This window comes from Octopus sinensis, linkage group LG3 (assembly GCF_006345805.1).
Source record: "Octopus sinensis linkage group LG3, ASM634580v1, whole genome shotgun sequence".
Lineage (NCBI taxonomy): Eukaryota > Metazoa > Mollusca > Cephalopoda > Octopoda > Octopodidae > Octopus > Octopus sinensis.
This window is the reverse complement of record NC_042999.1, coordinates 11,242,867-11,263,722: the sequence shown is the minus strand read 5'-3', so window position 1 is coordinate 11,263,722 and position 20,856 is coordinate 11,242,867. Positions and strand designations below refer to the sequence as shown.

General features: G+C 39.4%; 1 protein-coding gene across 3 annotated transcripts in view; it reads right to left on the bottom strand.

The window, feature by feature from the left end:
• LOC115209808 (glucose-induced degradation protein 8 homolog) overlaps nt 1–20,856 on the bottom strand; it is an 82,233-nt gene that overhangs the window by 5,705 nt on the left and 55,672 nt on the right. For 2 of the 3 annotated variants that reach the window (XM_029778361.2, XM_036500849.1), the window contains exons 2-3: nt 7,802–7,930; nt 602–798 (exon numbers count right to left, since the gene is read on the bottom strand). In XM_029778361.2, coding sequence (XP_029634221.1) covers nt 602–798; nt 7,802–7,922 — 318 coding nt within the window. In that variant the 5' untranslated portion in view covers nt 7,923–7,930. Of the gene's footprint in view, nt 1–601; nt 799–7,801; nt 7,938–19,858; nt 19,869–20,856 lie in introns of all 3 variants that reach the window. The other variant, XM_036500850.1, reaches the window with a different exon arrangement.

The window sequence follows — 20,856 nt, the reverse complement described above, 5'->3', positions numbered from 1 at the left end:
CTAAAGGATGAAATGATCAATGGTAGATGTGTGTGTGGTGGAGGGGAGGGATGATGGTAAGAATAGGGTGTGGGTGTGTGCAGGAGAAGGGAGGTGAGCCTAGTGGTTGGGTGGGGGTGGAGGATAGGGGAAGGCAGCAGCAGCAGACACGACAAGGACATTGTGCAAGAAAACCAGCCGTAAATATGTAAACTTCGTCTCAATCTATGAAGTGAAGCAAAGAAATGGAAGTCTCAGTTACAAGAAATGTGGGATTAAAAAAGATTATCCACTTGGCACTGACATTTTGTGTGTGTGTGTGTGGGGGTTATAAACCTGGCTGTAAAGGCAGGTTTATTATCAAACACACTGTGACAGAAGATCCTGTGATGATCGGGTCCGAAGAGGGTGTGTAAAATATTGCTATAAAATTTGGTCCTATGACAGCCAGGTCCCAGGAGGGGGTAAAATGCAATACAGAAAGAAACTTAACTGAAATGATATCCAAAATGTGTTACATGTGAAATTAAATGGGGTGGGTGGGTGGGTGAATTACCAATAAAAATCAATAAACCCCAGCCCCTTAAATTGAGATAACGAAAGCGTATGTTGTAGGTGTTACCTGCAGGTGAAAATAGAGATAACGATCATTGTCTAACAACTCTGGATGGAGACTATTAACAAGTGAAATGGCTTCTTGGATACGACCATTCTGTATAGCATCTCGAATCTTAATCCTCTCATCCAGCTGATCCAAATCCACTGAAGGCTGAATCCCGGATTCCACTCGGAATTTTTCGGCAGCTTCTTTAAAACCCTCTGAATAAAACAAATATAAAAATATGTCAAAAAAAAAAACCCAGGCAAATGCAAAACAGATTTCTGAAAACTGTAAACAATGAAAACTTTCCTTCAGAACAAGGAACAATCAATTCAGAGAACAAACATCATCATCACTTCCATTTTAGCTCAGAGAGGGATTGTTAAGAGAGATTCTTCTCTGGCCAGGTGCCCTTCCTGTTGCCAACCCTCGCCTGGGTTTGCATGGAAAACTGAAAGCAAACCAAATCACTTTTATTATGTTGATATTTGTTTACAGGCATCACACGATGTCTAGACAGTGGTAGACACACAAAATAGGGCTTCATTCAATTTCCATTTACAAATCCACTTGCAAGGTTTTAGAGGAGAGATTATTGCAGTATGTTTCTCTAGAAATGGCAGCAAAGAAGGCTTTGAGAAGAATTCACAATTGTTTGAAATCATCATCATCATCATCGTTTAAGGTCCGTTTTCCATGCTGGCATGGGTTGGACAGAGATATGTAATACTTTTAATTCAGACTGACCCTCTTCATTGAACCCCCATCTTTGTAAGACAGTTCAACAAGTTATTTTTGCAATTAAAGAAAAACATTTTTTGTCTGGTTGGATTCTGAGGAAAAAATGAATTTTGGTTATTTTTCAATTATAATCATTGTTCCCTTCTAATGTAAGCTGCTTTCTGACTAGAGGGGGGGGGGCTTGCTTTGCCTGTTTAAAACTTTATTTTTTAGAGAAAAAGTGGGTCGGGAAAAACTTGTCAGATGGTTGAAGGTTTCCTAAACTGTTTAAAGTTGCATTTCAGCAGCACCATTATCATCGTTTAACATCCGCCCTCCATGCTGGCAGATATTATTTAGGGATAGGGAGGGGGGGGGTTAAAAATGATTTGGAAAGAATTTAGGAAGTTAAATGAAGGTTTTCTGGGAGTGGAAAATGTTCTTAATTGTAGAGCGAAGGGAGACAACTTAGTTTTGGCTGAAGGAATTCTTATTGTTTTAGAGGAGAGATTATTGCAGTATGTTTCTTTAGAAATGGCAGCAAAGAAGGCTTTGAGAAGAATTCACAATTGTTTGAAATCATCATCATCATCATTGTTTAAGGTCCGTTTTCCATGCTGGCATGGGTTGGACAGAGATATGTAATACTTTTAATTCAGACTGACCCTCTTCATTGAACCCCCATCTTTGTAAGACAGTTCAACAAGTTCTGATGAGCCAGAAGACCCCAATTGAGCTCCAATTTCTGCTTTGGCTGGATTTCTTTGGCTAGAAGCCCTTCCTAACACTTGAGTGTAACGGGTGCTTTTTACGTAACACTGACACTAGTGGGGTCACCAGATAACCCACCCCCTCGACTGTGTGGCTGTGTCGTGCTTTTTCTTCCATCCATCTCTTCTCGTTATTGAGGCAAATTGTCCAAGTACCAGAGCACGAAATTTCATTCTATATTGAAACTCTGTGGTGAGTTATTTTAATCCAGCCAGGCCCTCCACTAATTTCTGTCCTTATACTGTTCTCAGGATCATTATTTTCCAACATAAACCAATTCCATGAGTATCTTTACAACTGGACATTGTCCCTTCATCGGAATCACATTTTCAGTTCGATTAAAGCAACTGAAATATATTTTGATAAAACAACTCAAACTCCTGGTGTTTATTAATACTAATTGCTAATTAACACATTTAATGCTTTCGCCAATGATTATGTAAACACTGACTTGGATTAATTCAGAGGAGCCAGTCCAGCGGCACTGGCAATGACCTTGCTCGAATGCTTTTTCATGTGCCACCAGCACAGGTGCCAGTGAGGCGACGCTGGTAACGATCACGCTCAATAGATGGTTTTTACGTGCCACTGGCATGGAAGCCAGTTAGCTGCTCTGGCAATGATCACGTTTGGATGGTACTCTTACCGCTCCACTAGCACGGATGCCAGTCATCGAATTTGATTTTGATTTCACTTACCTCAACAGGTCTTCGCAAGCAGAGTTTAGTATCCAATGAAGAAAAGGTATGTATAAGTGGGCTGGTTACACCCCTGGCATAGGCCACGAGATTATGGTCTCACTTAGCTTGCCGGGTCTTCTCAAACACAGCATATTTCCAAAGGTCTGTCACTAGTCGTTGCCTCAGTGAGGCCTAATGTTCAAAGGTCGTGCTTCACCACCTCGTCCCAGGTTTTCCGGGGTCTACCTCTTCCACAGGTTCCCTCAACCGCTAGGGTGTGGCACTTTTACACAGCTGTCCTCATCCATACGCAACACATGACCATACCAGCACAGTCGTCTCTCTTGCACACCACAGCTGATGCTTCTTAGGTCCAACTTTTCTCTCAAGGTACTTATACTCTGTTGAGTATGCACACAGACATTACACATCCATTGGAGCATACTGTTTTTAAAATGTTCGAAATCAAAATCTTTGATCAAAATTCCACATTTATTCATGTTCTAAAAACCAGATTAATTAAGTGAATAGTTTCTTTCCTTTTATTTTTTTAAACTAAATTCTTCATTATCTTCAGAATTAATTGACACAAAGGCAGCATGTTTCAGGAGGAATGAATCTGGTGCCAAAATGCAAAAGGCTCCAATGTTTTAATGCAAACTTGGGACAATCTGAGCCTAAAGTAAAACTGAAACCAGAATAGAAAATCCCCAGCTAAACATGCAGTAAAACAAAGATCACCCCAATAAACCCATATAATCCAATATTATTGGTTTATTGAACTTTCATGATCAGAAATATCCATCATTGGGCAATCAGATTAATTTACATCATCATCGTCGTCATTTAATGTCTGCTTTCCCTGCTGGTATGGGTTGGACGGTTTGACTTGGGTCTGGGAAGCCAAGAGGCTTCACCAGGCTCCAGTCTGATCTGGCAGAGTTTCTACAGCTGGATGCCCTTCCTAACGCCAACCACTCCATGAGTGTAGTGGATGCTTTTTACGTGCCACCGGCACAGGTGCCAGGGGAGGCTGGCAACGGCCTACAATCGGTTGGTGCTTTTTACATGCCACCAGCATGGAGACCAGTCGAGGCAGCACTGGCAACGGCCTAAAACTAAAATGTTGAAATAAGGAAAGGGTATAAATGAGAGTGGCTGGGGGAGGAGGGAGTTATAGAAATGAGGAATTGGGTTTTATTTTCATAAAGGTTTCTTTTGGAAACTAGTCTCCATTTCATCATTAAACACAAAGAAAGTTGATGAAATTAAATCCTAATTATTGCGTGATGCCATATTACCCGTGCTGGCAAAAATATACACCAGCCATCGGTCACTGATGGCAAACACTTTAGTCACATTCATAGAAGACCCAAGACCCAAACAGTTCAGGGAAAGATATTTTTATGTGGACATTACAGAAAATTTGATTTTTGGGTTTTTTTTAAAATTTTTAACATCTAATCTGTTGCAGCTGGTGACTCCCCCTCCTTTCAATGGAGTGTGGGGGGGAACTATTCAGTAATGGCAGTTTAATTTCAAGTATAACAAGTACAATCCCCCCCCACACACACACACATCACACAGACAGAAACCCTAACTTTAGTAGAATACAGTGACACAGAAACCCCACCCACCACACTCTAGTGTTAGGCTCTGGCAAAAGTCTTTAGATGACATCGGTTTAGGGAATTACCTAAAACTGTAATCCTTCCCCTAGATTCCTAATCCCCCAACACACACACACACACACACCCCAGGAGCTGTTATTTAGGTTTAGTAATTATTTATCCCAAACACCATGGTTTCATGTTTTAATGTACAAACTCCTGCTGAACCAAAGCTGAAGCTAAACACGAGAGAGAGAGAAATGGATGGAACTAAACATCTGTTTTGAAACATTTACAGATATTTTAGAGATTTGAGAATAAACTTTCACAACAGTTCTTTCCTATTTGAATTGAGGCACAACATGGCTGCCTGACTGAGATGGTCACTCCCCCCCCCTCACACCCATGTGGCTTGGAGCTCAGTCCCACTGTGTGGCACCTTGAGCAAGGGTCTTTGGCCACACTGAGGACCAATCAAAGCCTTGTGTGGATTTGGGAGATGGAAACTGAAAGAAGCCCACCATGTGCTTGTGTAGTGTCCCCTTGTCTTGACAAAATGCAGTTGTGGTGTTCAAGGGAACAGGTGAGGGTTGATAAGAGGAAGGGCATCGGACTGTAGCAAATCTACTTCAAGGAATTCACACAAACATCAAAAACAAATGCAGACATTAGAGCAATGATGATGATGATGATGAATGAGGTGGGTAAAGCTTCTCACTTGATATTCTGGCAAGAAAAAGGTGTAACCGGGGACAACTCCGCTGGAGCAGCATATGATGACACGTAGGTATTCGTGTTAAACAGTAGGGGTCATCTACAAACGCAACGTTTCAGATACAGGGGACATCTCCCCCTTATTGATGACCACATTACACAATAACATTGCTTAGGTTTAACTGATGGATTACAGTGTGACAGTGTAGCTTATGTAGGATTATCTCAAGGGCTCAGTCTCTTCCTGTAGTTTATGAAGGACCAGAACAAAGACAAGCAAAGCAACACTACAGCTGCAACACTACAGCTGTTGGCTTTTGTGGTCTCTTCTTGTGTAACCCACAGCTTAGCATTCAGCTTTGCTTTGAAGAAGACAGAATTACAAATTGTAGCTTCAATCTTGTTGCTAGAATATTTCTACTGAAACACACTTTCCTCATAATAAGGAATTTTGTATAATAAGTTTGTCATAATTAAAGCTGGTGATTAGAATTGACATGAAATTTTAATGGAAAGTTTAAATTACGATCACTTTCAAGCAGGAACTTTGAGTCGTAGAACCAAAGCAAGGTCAGCCTCAAGATGATATGGAAAGGGTTAAATGATGACAATCTAAACTGTGGGAATGATTTTAAATGAGGTCCTAAGTGATGAGGGCAGAAAAGCATTTCCTTTCTCAGAATGTATAACGTACAGGTCATGGTTGGAGAGGTGTTTGAAAATAAATAGGTTTTTTGGGCATTTTTGTTCAGTTCTCTCGTATGATTCAGAAAGACAAACATTTTAAAATGGTGCCACATAAAAAGCACCAAGCGCACGATGAGGACACGAAATACTTAGGGGCAAACACATCCAACAAATTTATAGGACTTCCACCATTTCTCACACAAACAACCAAGCAATATAAAGTCGAATTTGTTCTAGAAAGACATTGGCCAGCTTGGAGAAAAAATTGTAAGCTCTCCACTCCAGATGCAATGGCCAGAATTCAGGACTTACAATGTTGTGAAGCATTGGTGGGGTGATAATAGGATTGTAAGTTCTTGGGGGTGGGGAGTTGTGAAGTCTGTCTCGACTGGGTCAACAAAACAATGTTGAGTGTTCGCAGGAGATTATAGCTGCTGCATGGCACTTTGGCCAAATGTGTCCTCAACTGTTGGCCAGGAAGGACCAAAACCTTGTGAGTGGGTTCAGTAGGCAGAAACTAAAAGAAGCCCATTGTGTGTGTGTATGTGTGTGGCACCAGTACCGTTATATAACGGTTGTAAAGAAGCATCACACCATCGTAGAAGCAGTGTTGTTCTTTCCAATGTTCCATGTAAAAATACTCTGGTCTTGGGAAACAGGAAGGAACTGTTTGACCGAAGCAATCATCATCATCATTTAGCGTCCGTTTTCCATGCTAGCATGGGTTGGACGGTTCAACTGGGGTCTGTGAAACCAGAAGGCTGCATCAGGCCCAGTCTGATCTGGCAGTGTTTCTACGGCTGGATGTCCTTCCTAACACCAACCACTCCGCGAGTGTAGTGGGTGCTCTTTACGTGCCACCAGCACAGGTGCCAGACGGAGCTGGCAAATGGCCACAGACGGATGGTGCTTTTTATGTTGCACCGGCACGGGGGCCAGGCGAGGCTGGCAACGGCCACGATCGGATGGTGCTTTTTATGTGCCACCGGCACGGGGGCCAGGCGAGGCTGGCAACGAACGGATGGTGCTTTTTACGTGCCACCGGCACGGAGGCCAGTCGGGGCGGAAAAGTAAATGATGATGATGAGGAGGAGGAGGAGGAGAAGGAGGATGTGACTGTCTGAACTGAGGGAGGGAAACTGTGTTCTTGTATTCTATGAATGTTTTGTGATGGAAGGAATTTACCTCTAACTACACTTAAATAAAGATTTTAGATATGAACGAAAGAAAATTAAATTATCAATTTTTAAACAATTTGATCAGGTTAATAATCTATAATTAATCTCAGAGTAACGAATGTCTCCAACATCCACCTGAGGCACCAATCTCCCTTCCAGTCGTTCCTCAGGTATCTCAGCTCCAAACAAAACTAAAGTTTAGTACAAACAATACATTAGATCTGTCGTGGAATTTGTCCAGCCTACCTGAGCCCCCACCTGACATCTCTTCACAGCTTAGTTGTTACTAGCAAATGAGAATAAGGGAGCTAAAAGGACATTGGCTAATCATTTTAGATGCCTATGGTAGTCACAGAGAGCCCCTTTTCTTCCTCTCCCACTTAACCCAGTAGAACATAGAGGGGGGTGTAGGGGCTCATCCAGTGTGCACCAGACATCATTACAGGTTGTGTGGCTGGGTGGGTGGGTAAGAAATTAGCTTCCCAACAACATGGTTTCAGGTTCAGTCCCACTGTGTGGCACCTCAGGCTGTAACCCCAGAGCAACCAAAGTCTTGTCAGTGAATTTGGTAAATAGAAACTAAAAGAAGCCCATTGGACGTGTGTGTGTGTGTGTGTCCCACCACTGCTTGACAAATGGTTTTCTACTTTAAATAAAATGTACCGGGGTCAATTTGTTTGAGCGAATTCTTCCAGGTAGTGCTCCAGCATGGCTACAATTCAATGACTGAAACAAGTCAAAAATAACAGCATGACTGTGTGTGTGTATGAATATAGCTTTAAAAGCAACGACAGCCTTGTTTTTACACCTGCTACGTTGAAAGAAAGAAAAACAAAATTAATTAAAGGTAAATAATTTCACCTGTGACCAAATAATTCATAATCAATCTGTTCATATCAGCTCTGGTGATGTGTAAATTGTTCAACTTCTCCATCCATTCCTCTTTGGTGGTTTCCATTTGTTTATCATTCCCCAAACTCATTGTGTTTACTAGAAAAGAACAAAAGGAAAAAAAAAATATATAGATATATATATATATACAAAATGAGAAAATGGAGAAATATATCTAAATCATTCATCAACTATCAGATAATACCGAATCATATACTTTATTAAAACACTACACAAGAGCATTAAGATTAGACATTAATACAGTACAATAATTACAATCAATATAATGAGATATAACTAAATAAATATAACAAGATATAAAAATACATATACATTATAACTGACAGCTGTTTCGGCCATGCAGATAGGTATGTCTCATTTAACCTATATTAGCCATATATTGCCGGTATAGATAGATAGATAGATAGATATATAGGCACACACACACACACACACATGTATACAGATCATCATAATGTTAATAGTTGTTTTTGTGAGGTGGTTAGTTCGACAGAGAAACATTGTTTTGCATGCAAACAAGAGGGGTTTGGTGACAGGAAGGGCATCATTCAGCCATGGAAAATATTGCCCGACCCATGCAAGCATGGAAAAGTGGTCATTAAAATGGCGATGGTCATGTCACAAACACAAGTTAGGGCAGAACGCAATCTCAGAATGATTGTCATTTAGTGAAATTGTGAAATCAGAACTTGTGCAGAAAAATATAAAGAATACAAAAAAAAAAAAGAAAAGAGAAAGAGTTGTTGTGACAAACTATTAACGGAAACACAGGAAAAAGAACAAAAACTTCTGTTTAAAAAAAAAAAACCCAAAAATCTGCAATTTATTTTTCTATAACTTGTTAACTCGATCAAAATGTTTCTATTTAAAAGCATATTAAATGAATTTAATGAGGTTTCAGTGGCATCCTTACCCCCTCCCACTGTACACAGATTTCAAACCCTACCCTTTATTTGACAAATGGGGTACTCTGTTCTCATTCCTAACGTATTCTGTTTTTTTTTTCTGTTGATATTATTTCCCAAGTCACTGCCTGGGATTGAACTTAGAATCTGAGGGTTAGTAGCCTGCGCTCTTATCCACTACACTATGTGCCCTTAGGCAATTATAGAGTGAAGTTTAGGGCTTATAAACCTAGCATTTCATCTTCTTTCAGTACTGGTTCCCATATTGCATTCATATCTGCACTCGGCCTGCTTAGGGGGTCATTGTGCCCTGTCCTAGCATATGTGCTGCATCATCATCATTTAACATCCATTGACCATGCTGGCATGGGTTGGATGGTCTGACCAGGGCTGGCATGATGGAAGGCTGCGCCAGGCTCCAGTACTCCCTAATGCCGTTCTCTGTCTTATCTTAAGCATTTCTTTTAAGAATGAGAAGAGAGTACCCCGTTAGTCAAATAAAGGTTAGGGTTTGGAAATTTCAGCAGAACACCTGATGAAGGCTGGAGAGTAAATCAGCTGAAACACTGTGATGACAACAAACAAGGTGAGGACACCTGTCCGTCCTTTGTAAATAGTGTCCCGAACCTTAGTGTTGGTGCCTACAGACAATTGGCTTCGTTGGACCAATGTTTCCTGCTTTTAGTCCGTTGTACCAAGGTAGACGTGTACAGATATTTATTTATAGAAGAGGGAGGATGAGAAAAATACATTTTTGCTTTCTCGTTTTAACAATATCTTCCAGCTAACCCCCTCCTCCTGGTTCTTCTACCCTGACACCCCATCTTATTTCTACCTTGACACCCCATCATTATTTACATCTCTTCCCAGCTCCACTCAATCACTCGGATCCTCTCTTCAAAAATGTTAGTAGCCCTGTGGACCCTCCACAAGAAACCTATTCTGCTTTGGCCCCTTCTTTCATACTTCAGTCCCCTTTTGAAATTTGTAGTCTTGCGAGTTGCATGATAAACTCACTTGTGCTGGGACCACGATGAAAACATGCAGAACATGCTGTGAAGGGGCTGATGTTAGGAAAGACATCCGTGCCATAGGAAGGGCGCTGGAGCCCAGAAAGTCCTATCAAAGCATCCAATCCAGGCCAGCCTGGAACCGGCACATTAAAGGGTGATGATCACAAATTGACCAATATCACTGTTGTAGCTTCTTTCTGTTGCATTTCAAGAAATCGTTAAATGTAATCACACACTAATTCCTTTCATTAACTCCACAGATTCAAAATCAAAACTTTTTGTCAATTCTCTTTAAAGAATGCCTGGTTGTATTTTAACAAGTTAGACTATCAAGTTCCTTATCCCCAGAGAAATATGGAATGCAGGCAACAGAAAAAAAAAAAAAAACCCTGCTCAAACTTTTCCTGCAAATATTGAACCAAAATCAGCTGATCCCAACCAAGGGGACTTTTTTCTTCTTGTATTAATTTTGTTTAATCTGTTGGGTTTATATGCTTAGTACAACCAGCATCAAGCTTATTTAGATTACTTATAATCCTTAATATAAAATGTACAAAAAAGATAAGAAACAGTGAAACCGGTTTTTATAATAAGCCAATTATTTAGGTGCTCACTGATAAGACCACTCAATTAACCAGATATCATCATCAATTTAACATCCACTTTTCTGTGCTTGCATGGGTCGGCAGAGTTTATTGAGGCAGGTTTCGGGGGACGTTCCTTCCTGTTACCAATCTTCACTTGTTTCCACGTAATGTAATATTTTCCCATAGAAAGACATTTTGCTTGCAGAATGATGCTGCTTCAAATCACGCAATGTCAAGACAAGGAGAGACAAACACACATCATCGTCGTTTAACGTCCACTCCCCATGACTGAGGACTGACAAGCCAGGAGGCTGCACCAGGCTCCAATCTGATCTGACAAGGTTTCTACAACTGGATGCCCTTCCTAATGCCAACCACTCTGAGGGTGTAGTGGGTGCTTTTCATGTGCCACCAGCATGGGAGCCAGTCAGGTGGCACAGGTGCTTTTCACATGCCACTGGCATTGGCCATGCTCAAATGATTCCTTTTTACTTACCACTGGCACGGGTGCAAGTCCGGTGGCACTGGCATTGGCCATAGCTACAATCTTACTTGGCTTGCTGGGTCTTCTCAAAGCACAACACATCTCCAAAGGTCTCAGTCGCTTGTCATTGCCTCTGTGAGGCCCAACGTTCGAAGGTCGGGCTTCACCACCTTGTCCCTTCTTTCCGTTTCTGTTAATCTAAATCAACTCCCAAGGCTTTTGTTAGTTTGGTGCCATAACAGAAGCGGCACACTTGGCCCTAGGTGCCACAGAGTGGGACTGAAACTGCAATCGTGTGATTGGGAAGCAAACTTCTGAAGCACAAAACAAAATCTCTGCCCATGGCAGTCATTTTAGAAACTGTTACAAATGAAAAGAACTTCTCATAGCAACAAAAAGAAAAAGGGAGCCAACAGTAAATTTATGTTTCATTAAATGTCTTTTATTCATTTTTTTTTTTTGGTCTTGACCCATTTTCATACCAACCTGCCTGAAAGCACCCAGGTTCTATGCTACAAACTGCCTGTCTTAAAAAAACAACAACCTTAAAACCTTCCATCAATTTCTAGATTAATTTTATGTTCCACATGACAAAAGAGATTTTACTAAATTCTTCATTATTTTGAAAATGAATTGAAACAAAAACAGTGAACTTTTGGGAGAAAGATGGTGACTCTAAGGATGAATATTCCTTCAAAATCCAGTTGACAAACATGGAATTGTAATTACCAAATACACACAAAACAAAAATACTGTTAAGCTAAAACAAACATTCTTTCAGTGACACCAAATTTAGTTCCTTTGAAATTTCATTGAATTCTCAAAATAACTCTGGATTCAACAATTTATTCTTTGTCAAGAACACTGATAATTATCTTGATGAGAAAAGAGATTAGTCAAAGAGAAAGAAAAAAATAAGAAAAATAGTTTGAGAAGGGATTTATTTTCAATAAATTATTTCTTGATAATAGCCAAAAGAAGAAAAAAAGCATGTAAAAATAAATTCTAAATATTCACTTCTATTAGACCAAAAGTTGAAAAAAAAAAGAGAAAGAAAATAACGATTTAGAAATGAAATGTCTGTTTTTTTTTTAATTCCTAATGATTTAAACAGTTTTAACAGATATCAAATGTTACGATTTCAGAAGGCCAACAGTCGAGAGAAGAGTTCTCTCCCTTACTACTTCTATCTCCAACTATTTCTTCTCCACTCAGAAATTTAGTTGGCAAATACACTCAACAGACCAAGCAATGTTTCCTGGAGAGAGAGAGAGAGAGAGCTTTTGATGACACAGTGATGAAGGGTTCTGCTAATAGAGAATTTTGTTTTAAGTGTTTTATATTTCTTCTTAATATTATTATGAAAACTTATTACTATTAGTCACTATTTATAAATATATTTTCCTGAATTATAAATCTTACCAACGCAGACAGCTTATCACTTTCCTCAAATCCTACTGACCATTTGATTTAAAGATCTCACCATTCTCGTTGCCATTATTAACTAAACATTCCTTCTGCAGCACTTTATTTTGAATTTCTTCAGGTTCAATCTTTTGTAAGACATTCTATAAGTATTCTAAAATAAAGAATCATATTAAACATTTTCTCTTTCCACTTGGGATAATAATATTCAATATTTAAGAGTAAAACATTTGGAATCCAAAGAATGTAGAAGGGAGTCCATAGAGGCACCAATGGTAAAAGTAAATCGAGGAGAGTTACTGGGGAGGGAGGGTTAATATCTTTGGTGGTTGTGAGGATTTAACAAAATAAGAAAAAAGTTCTGTTGTGTCTGGGGAGAGTCTTTCTCTTTTGGTGCCTTATTATTTAACACACTCACCGGCAAAGTTTCCACTCATTTACTTATTTATTTTTCTAAAATTTTCGTTGCGTCTTACAACTTTTTCAAGAGCAGCTGTGTGGTAACCACATGGTTCCGGGTTCAGTCCCACTGCATGGCACCTTGGGCATGTGTCTTCTACTATAGCCCCGGGCCAACCAAAGCCTTGTGAGTGGATTTAGTAGACAGAAACTGAAAGAAACCCATTGTATGTTTGTCCCTTCCAGCATTGCTTGACAACCGATGCTGGTGTGTTTATGTCATTGTAACTTAGCGGTTCGGCAAAAGAGACTGATAGAATAAGTACTAGGCTTACAGAGAATAAGTCCTGGGGTTGATTTGCATGACTAAAGGCAGTGCTCCAGCATGGCCACAGTCAAATGACTGAAATGAGTAAAAGAATAGAAAAAAAAGCATAAGTAAATGAGTGGAAATTTTACCGGTGTGTGTGTTAAATTATAAGGCACCAAAAGAGAATGACTCCCCAGACACAACAAAATATGCTTCAACACACGAACTCACATAAAGAATCTTGCAAACCAAATCCAAAAACGAAAAAAAAAAAAGGTACCAGACTAAAACTACCCTGAATTCATTATTTGAAACTCTGGTCCCTTAACACACTAGAAAATTAAACTGGACCCATTAACAAACTTGGAGAATTATTTTTGCATTTTCATTGGAATTTTATTCTCTCCAACACCACATGGAGTGCTCCATCGTTTGCAGAAAATACCACCATCGTTGCTCCAGACAACTTTAACTTCAATTTCAGAATACATCTAAGGCTGGGAACTCCATGCTATACGTCCCCTCCATAATTCAGCCCCACAACACAAATATATACTGCAACATGATTTCTTTTCCTCAACAGGCCCTGCTCTATTTAACATTATCCCAAAAACAAATTAGAAAAGAAAAAGACCCCTATCTCCATTAAACAATATCTGGACAAATCACTTCAAGGAACACTTGTTAAGGCCATGTCTATTAAATAGCCTGGGACCAATTTGGGGCCAAAACATATCAAAGTTTATCTAACTTCCCAAATAAAACCAACAAATTCCAGTTAACAATTCCATAGATGGATTCCGATGTTACCCACTGAGCAAACAACGGTTCCAACATTGCCATTTACAATTCCATTAGGAAATAAAATGGAAATGACAAAAAGACAAGTCTTGTGATAAATAAATAGTTCCGTCTCAGTATTTCTGTCTAAAAATGGTAACATGAAACCATTTTGTATTGACTGAACAAAAGCATAGAAGTTCTTACACCCTCACATTATTATTAAAAGACTTCAAATAACCAACCGAACTGACAGACTAAATAGAATAATTAATTCAAAATTTTAGAAAGTTAATAAAATCTTCCGGCTATTTATAGCCAATTCATGTGGGAGGGAAGTCACTGATTCTGCTAAAAATAACCACCAAATCTCCCCCAAAACTTGAAAAAAGAGAGATACCGATTTAAATGATGTAATAATCCTAGCTGTGCAATGCCTGTGAGAAAGACAGGTTGGTCATGGCTGGAACAGTTTTGATTGTAAGTCTATTCAATCAGATATTGACCTAGGGTTAAATAACAGCAACTGATTTATTGGCTGATTGTGATCATAAATGGACACAGTGTGGCTGGGTGGTTAAGAAGCTGGCTTTTACAACCACAAGGTCCTGGGTTCAATTCTACTACATGGCATCTTGGTAAAGTGTGCTTTAACATAGTCCTGGGTTCATCCAAGCCTTGTCAGTGAAATTGGGTGATGGAAACTGTATGGAAGCTTGTTGGATGGTTTTCACAAGGTGCATTCCAGATGTTTTGAGACTTTTTCAGAAGAGACCATAACAATTCCAAAGAAATACAAACTAGGATGATCGTCTGACTTGCTCTAGTGCTCTGTGGTGGCCACTTTGTGAAGTCCTCCAAAGTGGAGGTGTCCAGGACCCTGGCCACTGCTTCCATCTTCTGTGGGGGGCCACTTTGTGAAGTACTCCACAGTGGAGGTGTTCAGGACCCTGGCCACTGCCTCCATCTTCTTCAGCTTGGGGAACAATCAGAAGAAGTAAGGTCTGGACTGTAGGGAAAATGAAGGGCAGTTCTGATGCCCACCTCAGTCAAATAGTCGGCTACCAGGATGGAGCTGTGGACGGGAGCATTGTCATCAGGTCTTTTGCAATGAAAACCTTTTCCTGAATTCCTTCAAAACCTCCACAAAGTCCCTTTTGTTGCCTGTCTGCTTAGAGTGAACCCAGTAGAGCTGATGTCCTTGCCATTGAAAGAGGGGATCATCGTGGCTTCCTGCGGGACCTGCTTAGTCTCTGCTGTCAGCAACAAAATCTATGCTTCCCTTATAGAGAGTTAATCCCTAAGCAGTCTGCAGTATCTCATCAGTTTCTGTAGCGTTCTGGCCCCAGGGTCGCAAACCTCTAAATTGTCTTCAATGTCCCAACTGTATTTTACTAACAAGTCAGCTGCGAGAAGCAGTGTGGAGTAGGGTGTGTTCAAAATGCTGTTACAGCTGTCTCCTTTAATCTGGAAATGAAAAATGTTGGTAGGTCAGCTTACTGGATGTATACCGATGACATACTAAAATTACAATTATTATGTAGGACAGTTGTAAGTGCTTCTTGAAAAAAGTCTCAAAATTTCCGGACAGGACTGAGAAAAAAAAAAAAACCCCACCTGTAGAGGGTCATGTTCAGAAAGGACAAGTGTAAACAAACACACAGAAATTTAGAAGGATGGATTTCTCTCTCTCCCTCCCCCCCACATATATATATACATGATGGGCTTCTATTAAATTCTATCTAAGAAACTCACTCCTCACAAGGCTTTGTTGGCCAGGAGCTTTAATAGAAGACCCAAAGCACTGCACAGTAGGAGTGAATCTGAACTCATGTGGTAGGGAAGTGAACCACATGGCCATGCTTGCATGAGTGCACACACACACACACACACACACACACAGAAGAATGGGTTTCTGGTTAAGAAGTTTGCTTCCCAAAAGCATCTAGTAAACACTGAGGTGGTTGGCATATTAGGGAAGGCATCAAGCCATAGAAAGCACATCAAAGTTGGTAATGGAGTTTGCTGTCAAACTATCCAACCCATACCAACATGGGAAACAAATGTTAAAAGGATCATCATCATCATCATCATCATCATCAAGATGGTGGCAAGCTGGCAGAATCGTTAACACGGCGGACGGAATGCTTAGCAGTATTTCGTCCATCTTCACACTCTGAGTTCAAATTCTGCTGGGGCCGACTTTGCCTTTCATCCTTTTGGGGTTGATTAAATGAGTACCAGTTATACACTGGGGTCAATGTAATTGCCTATCCACCTCACTCAAATTTCAGGCCTTGTGCCTATAATAGAAAGAATTTTTATTATTATCTGCGCCGGTGGCACATAAAAAGCACCCACTACACTCTCGGAGTGGTTGGCGTTAGGAAAGGCATCCAGCTGTAGAAACATTGGTGCAGCCTCCTGGTTTCCCAGACCCCAGTCGAACCATCCAACCCAGCATGGAAAAGGGACATTAAACGATGATGATGATGATGATGACTAGTATTATTTAGGACAATGTAATTCAGCCCTGTGCAATTTAGTCATCTTCCTAGAGAAACTTCGCTGGACAGGCTCCGGTGCCTGGGCCCAACTGGCCAGGTTTCTGTGAAGAGCCGAGCAAACTAAGTAGCATGAGGCTGAATCAAACTGTTTTCAATAATCTGTCGCTCCTACAACACGTGTTCAGTGCTTCTGGCTTTCATTTGTCCAATCACTCACAAATCAAAAGAATCTTGCCTTATTTTTGAAGTAGATCCATTGGCCTAATAAATCTTTAAGAAGAATCTAGAAAGACCTCAACTAAGTTACGCGAACCACTTGATGCTTCTGAATAATTTAAGAGACAAAATAAACTCTATTAGCAATGTTAACAATGTTGCATGAAAATATTTTATCAAGATTCTGTTTTCAATTATGAAGTTGCAGGCTCCTGTCAAATTGTCCAACCCATACCAGCATGGAAAACAGACGTATGATGATGATGATGATGTGCATGTTACTTGGTTTCAAGGAAAAGAGAATCATAACTTTTAATATTTAAAAGTTACAGGATTAAATTTTATCTCTAAACTCTTAGCTTCCTTTCGGAGGAATTCAACTTTGTATTCACTAAATACAGACACATTATAATTGTACCGTTAACCTAATTAGGCTGATTTTTCTCTTTTTCTGCTTAATCTTTTAAAGTTGTGACTCATTTTGTAAACAATTAGATGAATCTTGTTTTGAGGTCTGGCCACTTAAAAGCAAACCAGGAACACAAGCCAGGGCTTTCTCAAGAGCTGAATCTCTTTTTCAGAAAGTTTTCAGAGGATGGGCTTGGAAAGGAGAAAACTTAGATGATACAAATGTAGAAATGATTTTCATTCCATTCAAAAAATGTTATTATGAAAGCTTAAGTGGACAGAACAATTGCAATAGAAATGAAATTTACTTCATTGCTATAAGAGGACAGCTTTAAGTAGAAACAATAACCGGTTGAGCTACACTGGAAAACTAGTAAGTGATTCTGTTATTTCACCAATCTAGAATTATATATCATCATCCTTTAGCATCTGTTTTCCATGCTGGCATGGGTTGGACGGTTTGAGTGGAACTGGTGAGCCAGGCAGCTGCAGCACCAGGCTCCACTATATCTATTTACACCCAGAACCATGCTAAGAGCTTCGGAGTGAAATTTAGGATTTCTCAGTTTTCTGGGAATTGATTTTAATAAAACTTTTCCCAGCTGCTTTACACCCCATGGCACCACCACTGTTATGGTTTCATTATTCTGTGTAATGTCCTTCCTTTTTTTTATTTTTTATTTCAGATTCTTCAGTTTCTGGGTGAACCATGCTAATAACTTTTGAATAAAAATAGCCCATCCAGGCTTTTTTTTCCCCAGAAACTGAAGGGTAACGATACATATTAAGCATTCATTGAGTCTATATTTAATAGAAAACCATAATAATATTATAACATTTATTGACATAATCAATTATTTAGCCACATGAGCGACAAGGAAGAAACTATCTGATTGTGAGATCTCCAAGACTGAGAGCTAGGGATTTAAAGAATATTGGCCGCAAGTTATGTGGGAAACCTGGACAAACAAGCAAAGCTGTTTTCTCTGCCTCCAGACTTCCTCATGTACTGAAAACCACCTGTAATCGCATCCTCAGGACCATGGCTTCCTTGTGAGAACCCCTGAAATTACCTCCTTGCAGGAGTTTGAGGCTTTGATGGGCCCACAAGTACATGACGTCAGATAGGAGTTGTGATCTGTTCACTGATGAAACCAGGGCAAAACCATTGATGAAAGTGACAGTTGGGAAAAGGGTTAGGTCTCTTTTGGAGATGAGCGTCACCAACGTTTATGATGTCAACAACAGGGTGGAGGGATCATGTTGTGGACTGGTATTATTGGGGACAGACTTGTTGGCCTAGTCAGGGTGCCTGAAAAGGTTAAAGTGACTGCAGCAGCCTGCTGCAATCTTCTGAAGGAGGTCTTGGATCTCTGGCTTGATGACATACCACTGTCACTTCTAAGGAATCTTGTATTCATGCATGACAACACTCCCTCCCACTCTGCCAGGACCACCCAAACATTCCTAGAGTCTTACGGCATACAAGGTGAGAGGTTGATGGCGTGGCTGTTAGCATCTTCAGATCTCAACCCTATTGAAAATCTTTGGTCCATCATAAAACAAGATGTTTAGGATGAAGGATGCGAATTTATGCCGAAAGATGTCTTATGGGCGACCATCAAAACTGCAGCAGAGGCAATCCAACCTGCTACTGTTAAGAAATTGACAGATTCCATGACTAATAGGGTTTTTGAAGTTATCCATCGAAATGGCCCTCATGTGGCTAAATAATTCATTATGTCAATAAATGCAATAATAACATTATGATTTTCTTTTAAATATAGACTCAATGTATGCTTAATATGTATCGTTACCCTTCAATTTTCTGGAAAAAAATGTCTAGATGGGCTATTTTCATTCAAAAGCTATTAGCGTGGTTCACCCAAAAACTGAAGAATCTAAAATAAAGAAGAAAGGACAATACTCAGAATAATGAAAGCTTAACAATGGTATTTGCCATAGAGTGGAAACCAGCTGGGAAAAGTTTTATCAAAATTGATTTTTAAAAAACCCCAAGAAATCCTAAATTTCACTCCTTCGTCATCACCCCCCCACACACACACAAAATCAATGTTTCTTTGTTTCCCATTTTCTGTGCAAAACCTGTGCAGCCATGGATAAGTATTAACTTGTTTGTAAACATAAGAGGATTAGTGGAAAGCAAGGGCTCTGCTTGTGCACGTTAAAGGCCATGATAACATTGTGTGCAGACAACAATTCCCACATGGCCATGAGCACTCAACACGGAAGCCTACCTCAAGTACCTGGAGGGGGATGTGCTGCCTTGGGTCAAGAGGGTGACTGCTAGAACACCCTATGTCTGGCAACAGGACTCTGCACCACACCACACAGTTGTCCTGTCTCTAAGTTGTCTTTCGGCCAACAAATTGTCCGTCTACGGATGAACTGTTGTGAGCTTATTGATTGTTTTCAATATGTTTTATTGAACAGATATTGATGTTGATTTCCATCTCAATTATGAATTTGAGCTACAACAGATTAAGGTTTACGAATGAGAGGTCAGATATGAATTTTAGAAATTGAAAGAGAGAGATTTCATAAAGCCTGGTTTCGCCTCTAAAATGCATTGGATTAAAATTAGATTTCTGCTGCGAAACTGTGCCTCAAATAATAAAATAAAAACATTATGGGAAAGTGTTACTTTCTTTCCTAACTGGAATAAATATATAACTAGAGTGAAAAGTTTAAAATAAAAAAAAAATAAAAACTTTATAAACAGAGAGAAATATAATTTATACTTTAAGAAAATACTGCAAACCAAGAGCAATAACAGGTACAAGCTTATAATTTTAAAATTTAGAAACCAAAAAAATAAATAAAAAATGCCTTTTTAACTTCCAGAGAACAAATTTAAAAACTGAAAGTTAACAAAACTAATTCTACATTTCAATCCAGATATAAAAACTGGAGATTGTCGATTTGTTTCTGTTGAAATTTATAAAAGCAGGTTTTCTTTGTTAAAAAAAGGGGAAATTGGGCTTTTATATACACTAAGATTTTTGATTTTATTCCATTTTATTCTGGCAATGTCAGGATTTTCGTTTCGTTTGTAAAGTTCTCCACTGATCAACAACTTACAACAACCCAGTTAATAACAATACAATGGAATCACCAATTATGCTTCCTTTCCAGAAACGGTTCTCGCATCAAAAGTACCACCTACCCATCATTTAGTGGTGGTGGTGGTTATTAATTTGACTATTTTGGAATTAGGGAAAAAAAACGCCTCAAAGCAAAAAGGAAAAAAAAAAAAATAATAATCTTTAATAAAAATAAATAAAAATGTAGGTGGGCGGTGGGGAATGGGGAATTTCATCTGCTTCGTATAATTTAGCAGAGAATTTAAGATGTCAAGAGTGGAAACCTGTATGGGTTAATATGTGATGATTATAGTGAAAATAGGAAATGAAGCTGGGGAGGAGGATGAAGAGGAGGAGAGAGAGAGAGAGAGAGTTATGTACACATGCACACATTTATATGCGTTATATGTTTCTAATTTTGTAACCCTTATTTGTGTTTTTTTCTTTTTAGTTCCATATAGAATTACATATGGAATAGAAAAGTAGGGGACGACAAAACATACATACATCGCTCTTCCTCTCTCTCTCTCTCTCTGTATGCATAAATACACACATTTATATACATACATTCAGGTTTTGAGTTCTATATTTTCCTGCATGTATCACCAGACCTATATTTACACACACACACACACATATATATATATATATATATACACACACACACACACACACACACACACACACATATATACACACACACACACATATATATACACACACACACACACATATATATACACACACACACACACACATATATATACAAACACACACATATATACACACACACATATATACACACACACACACATATATACACACACACACACATATACACACACACACACATATACACACACACA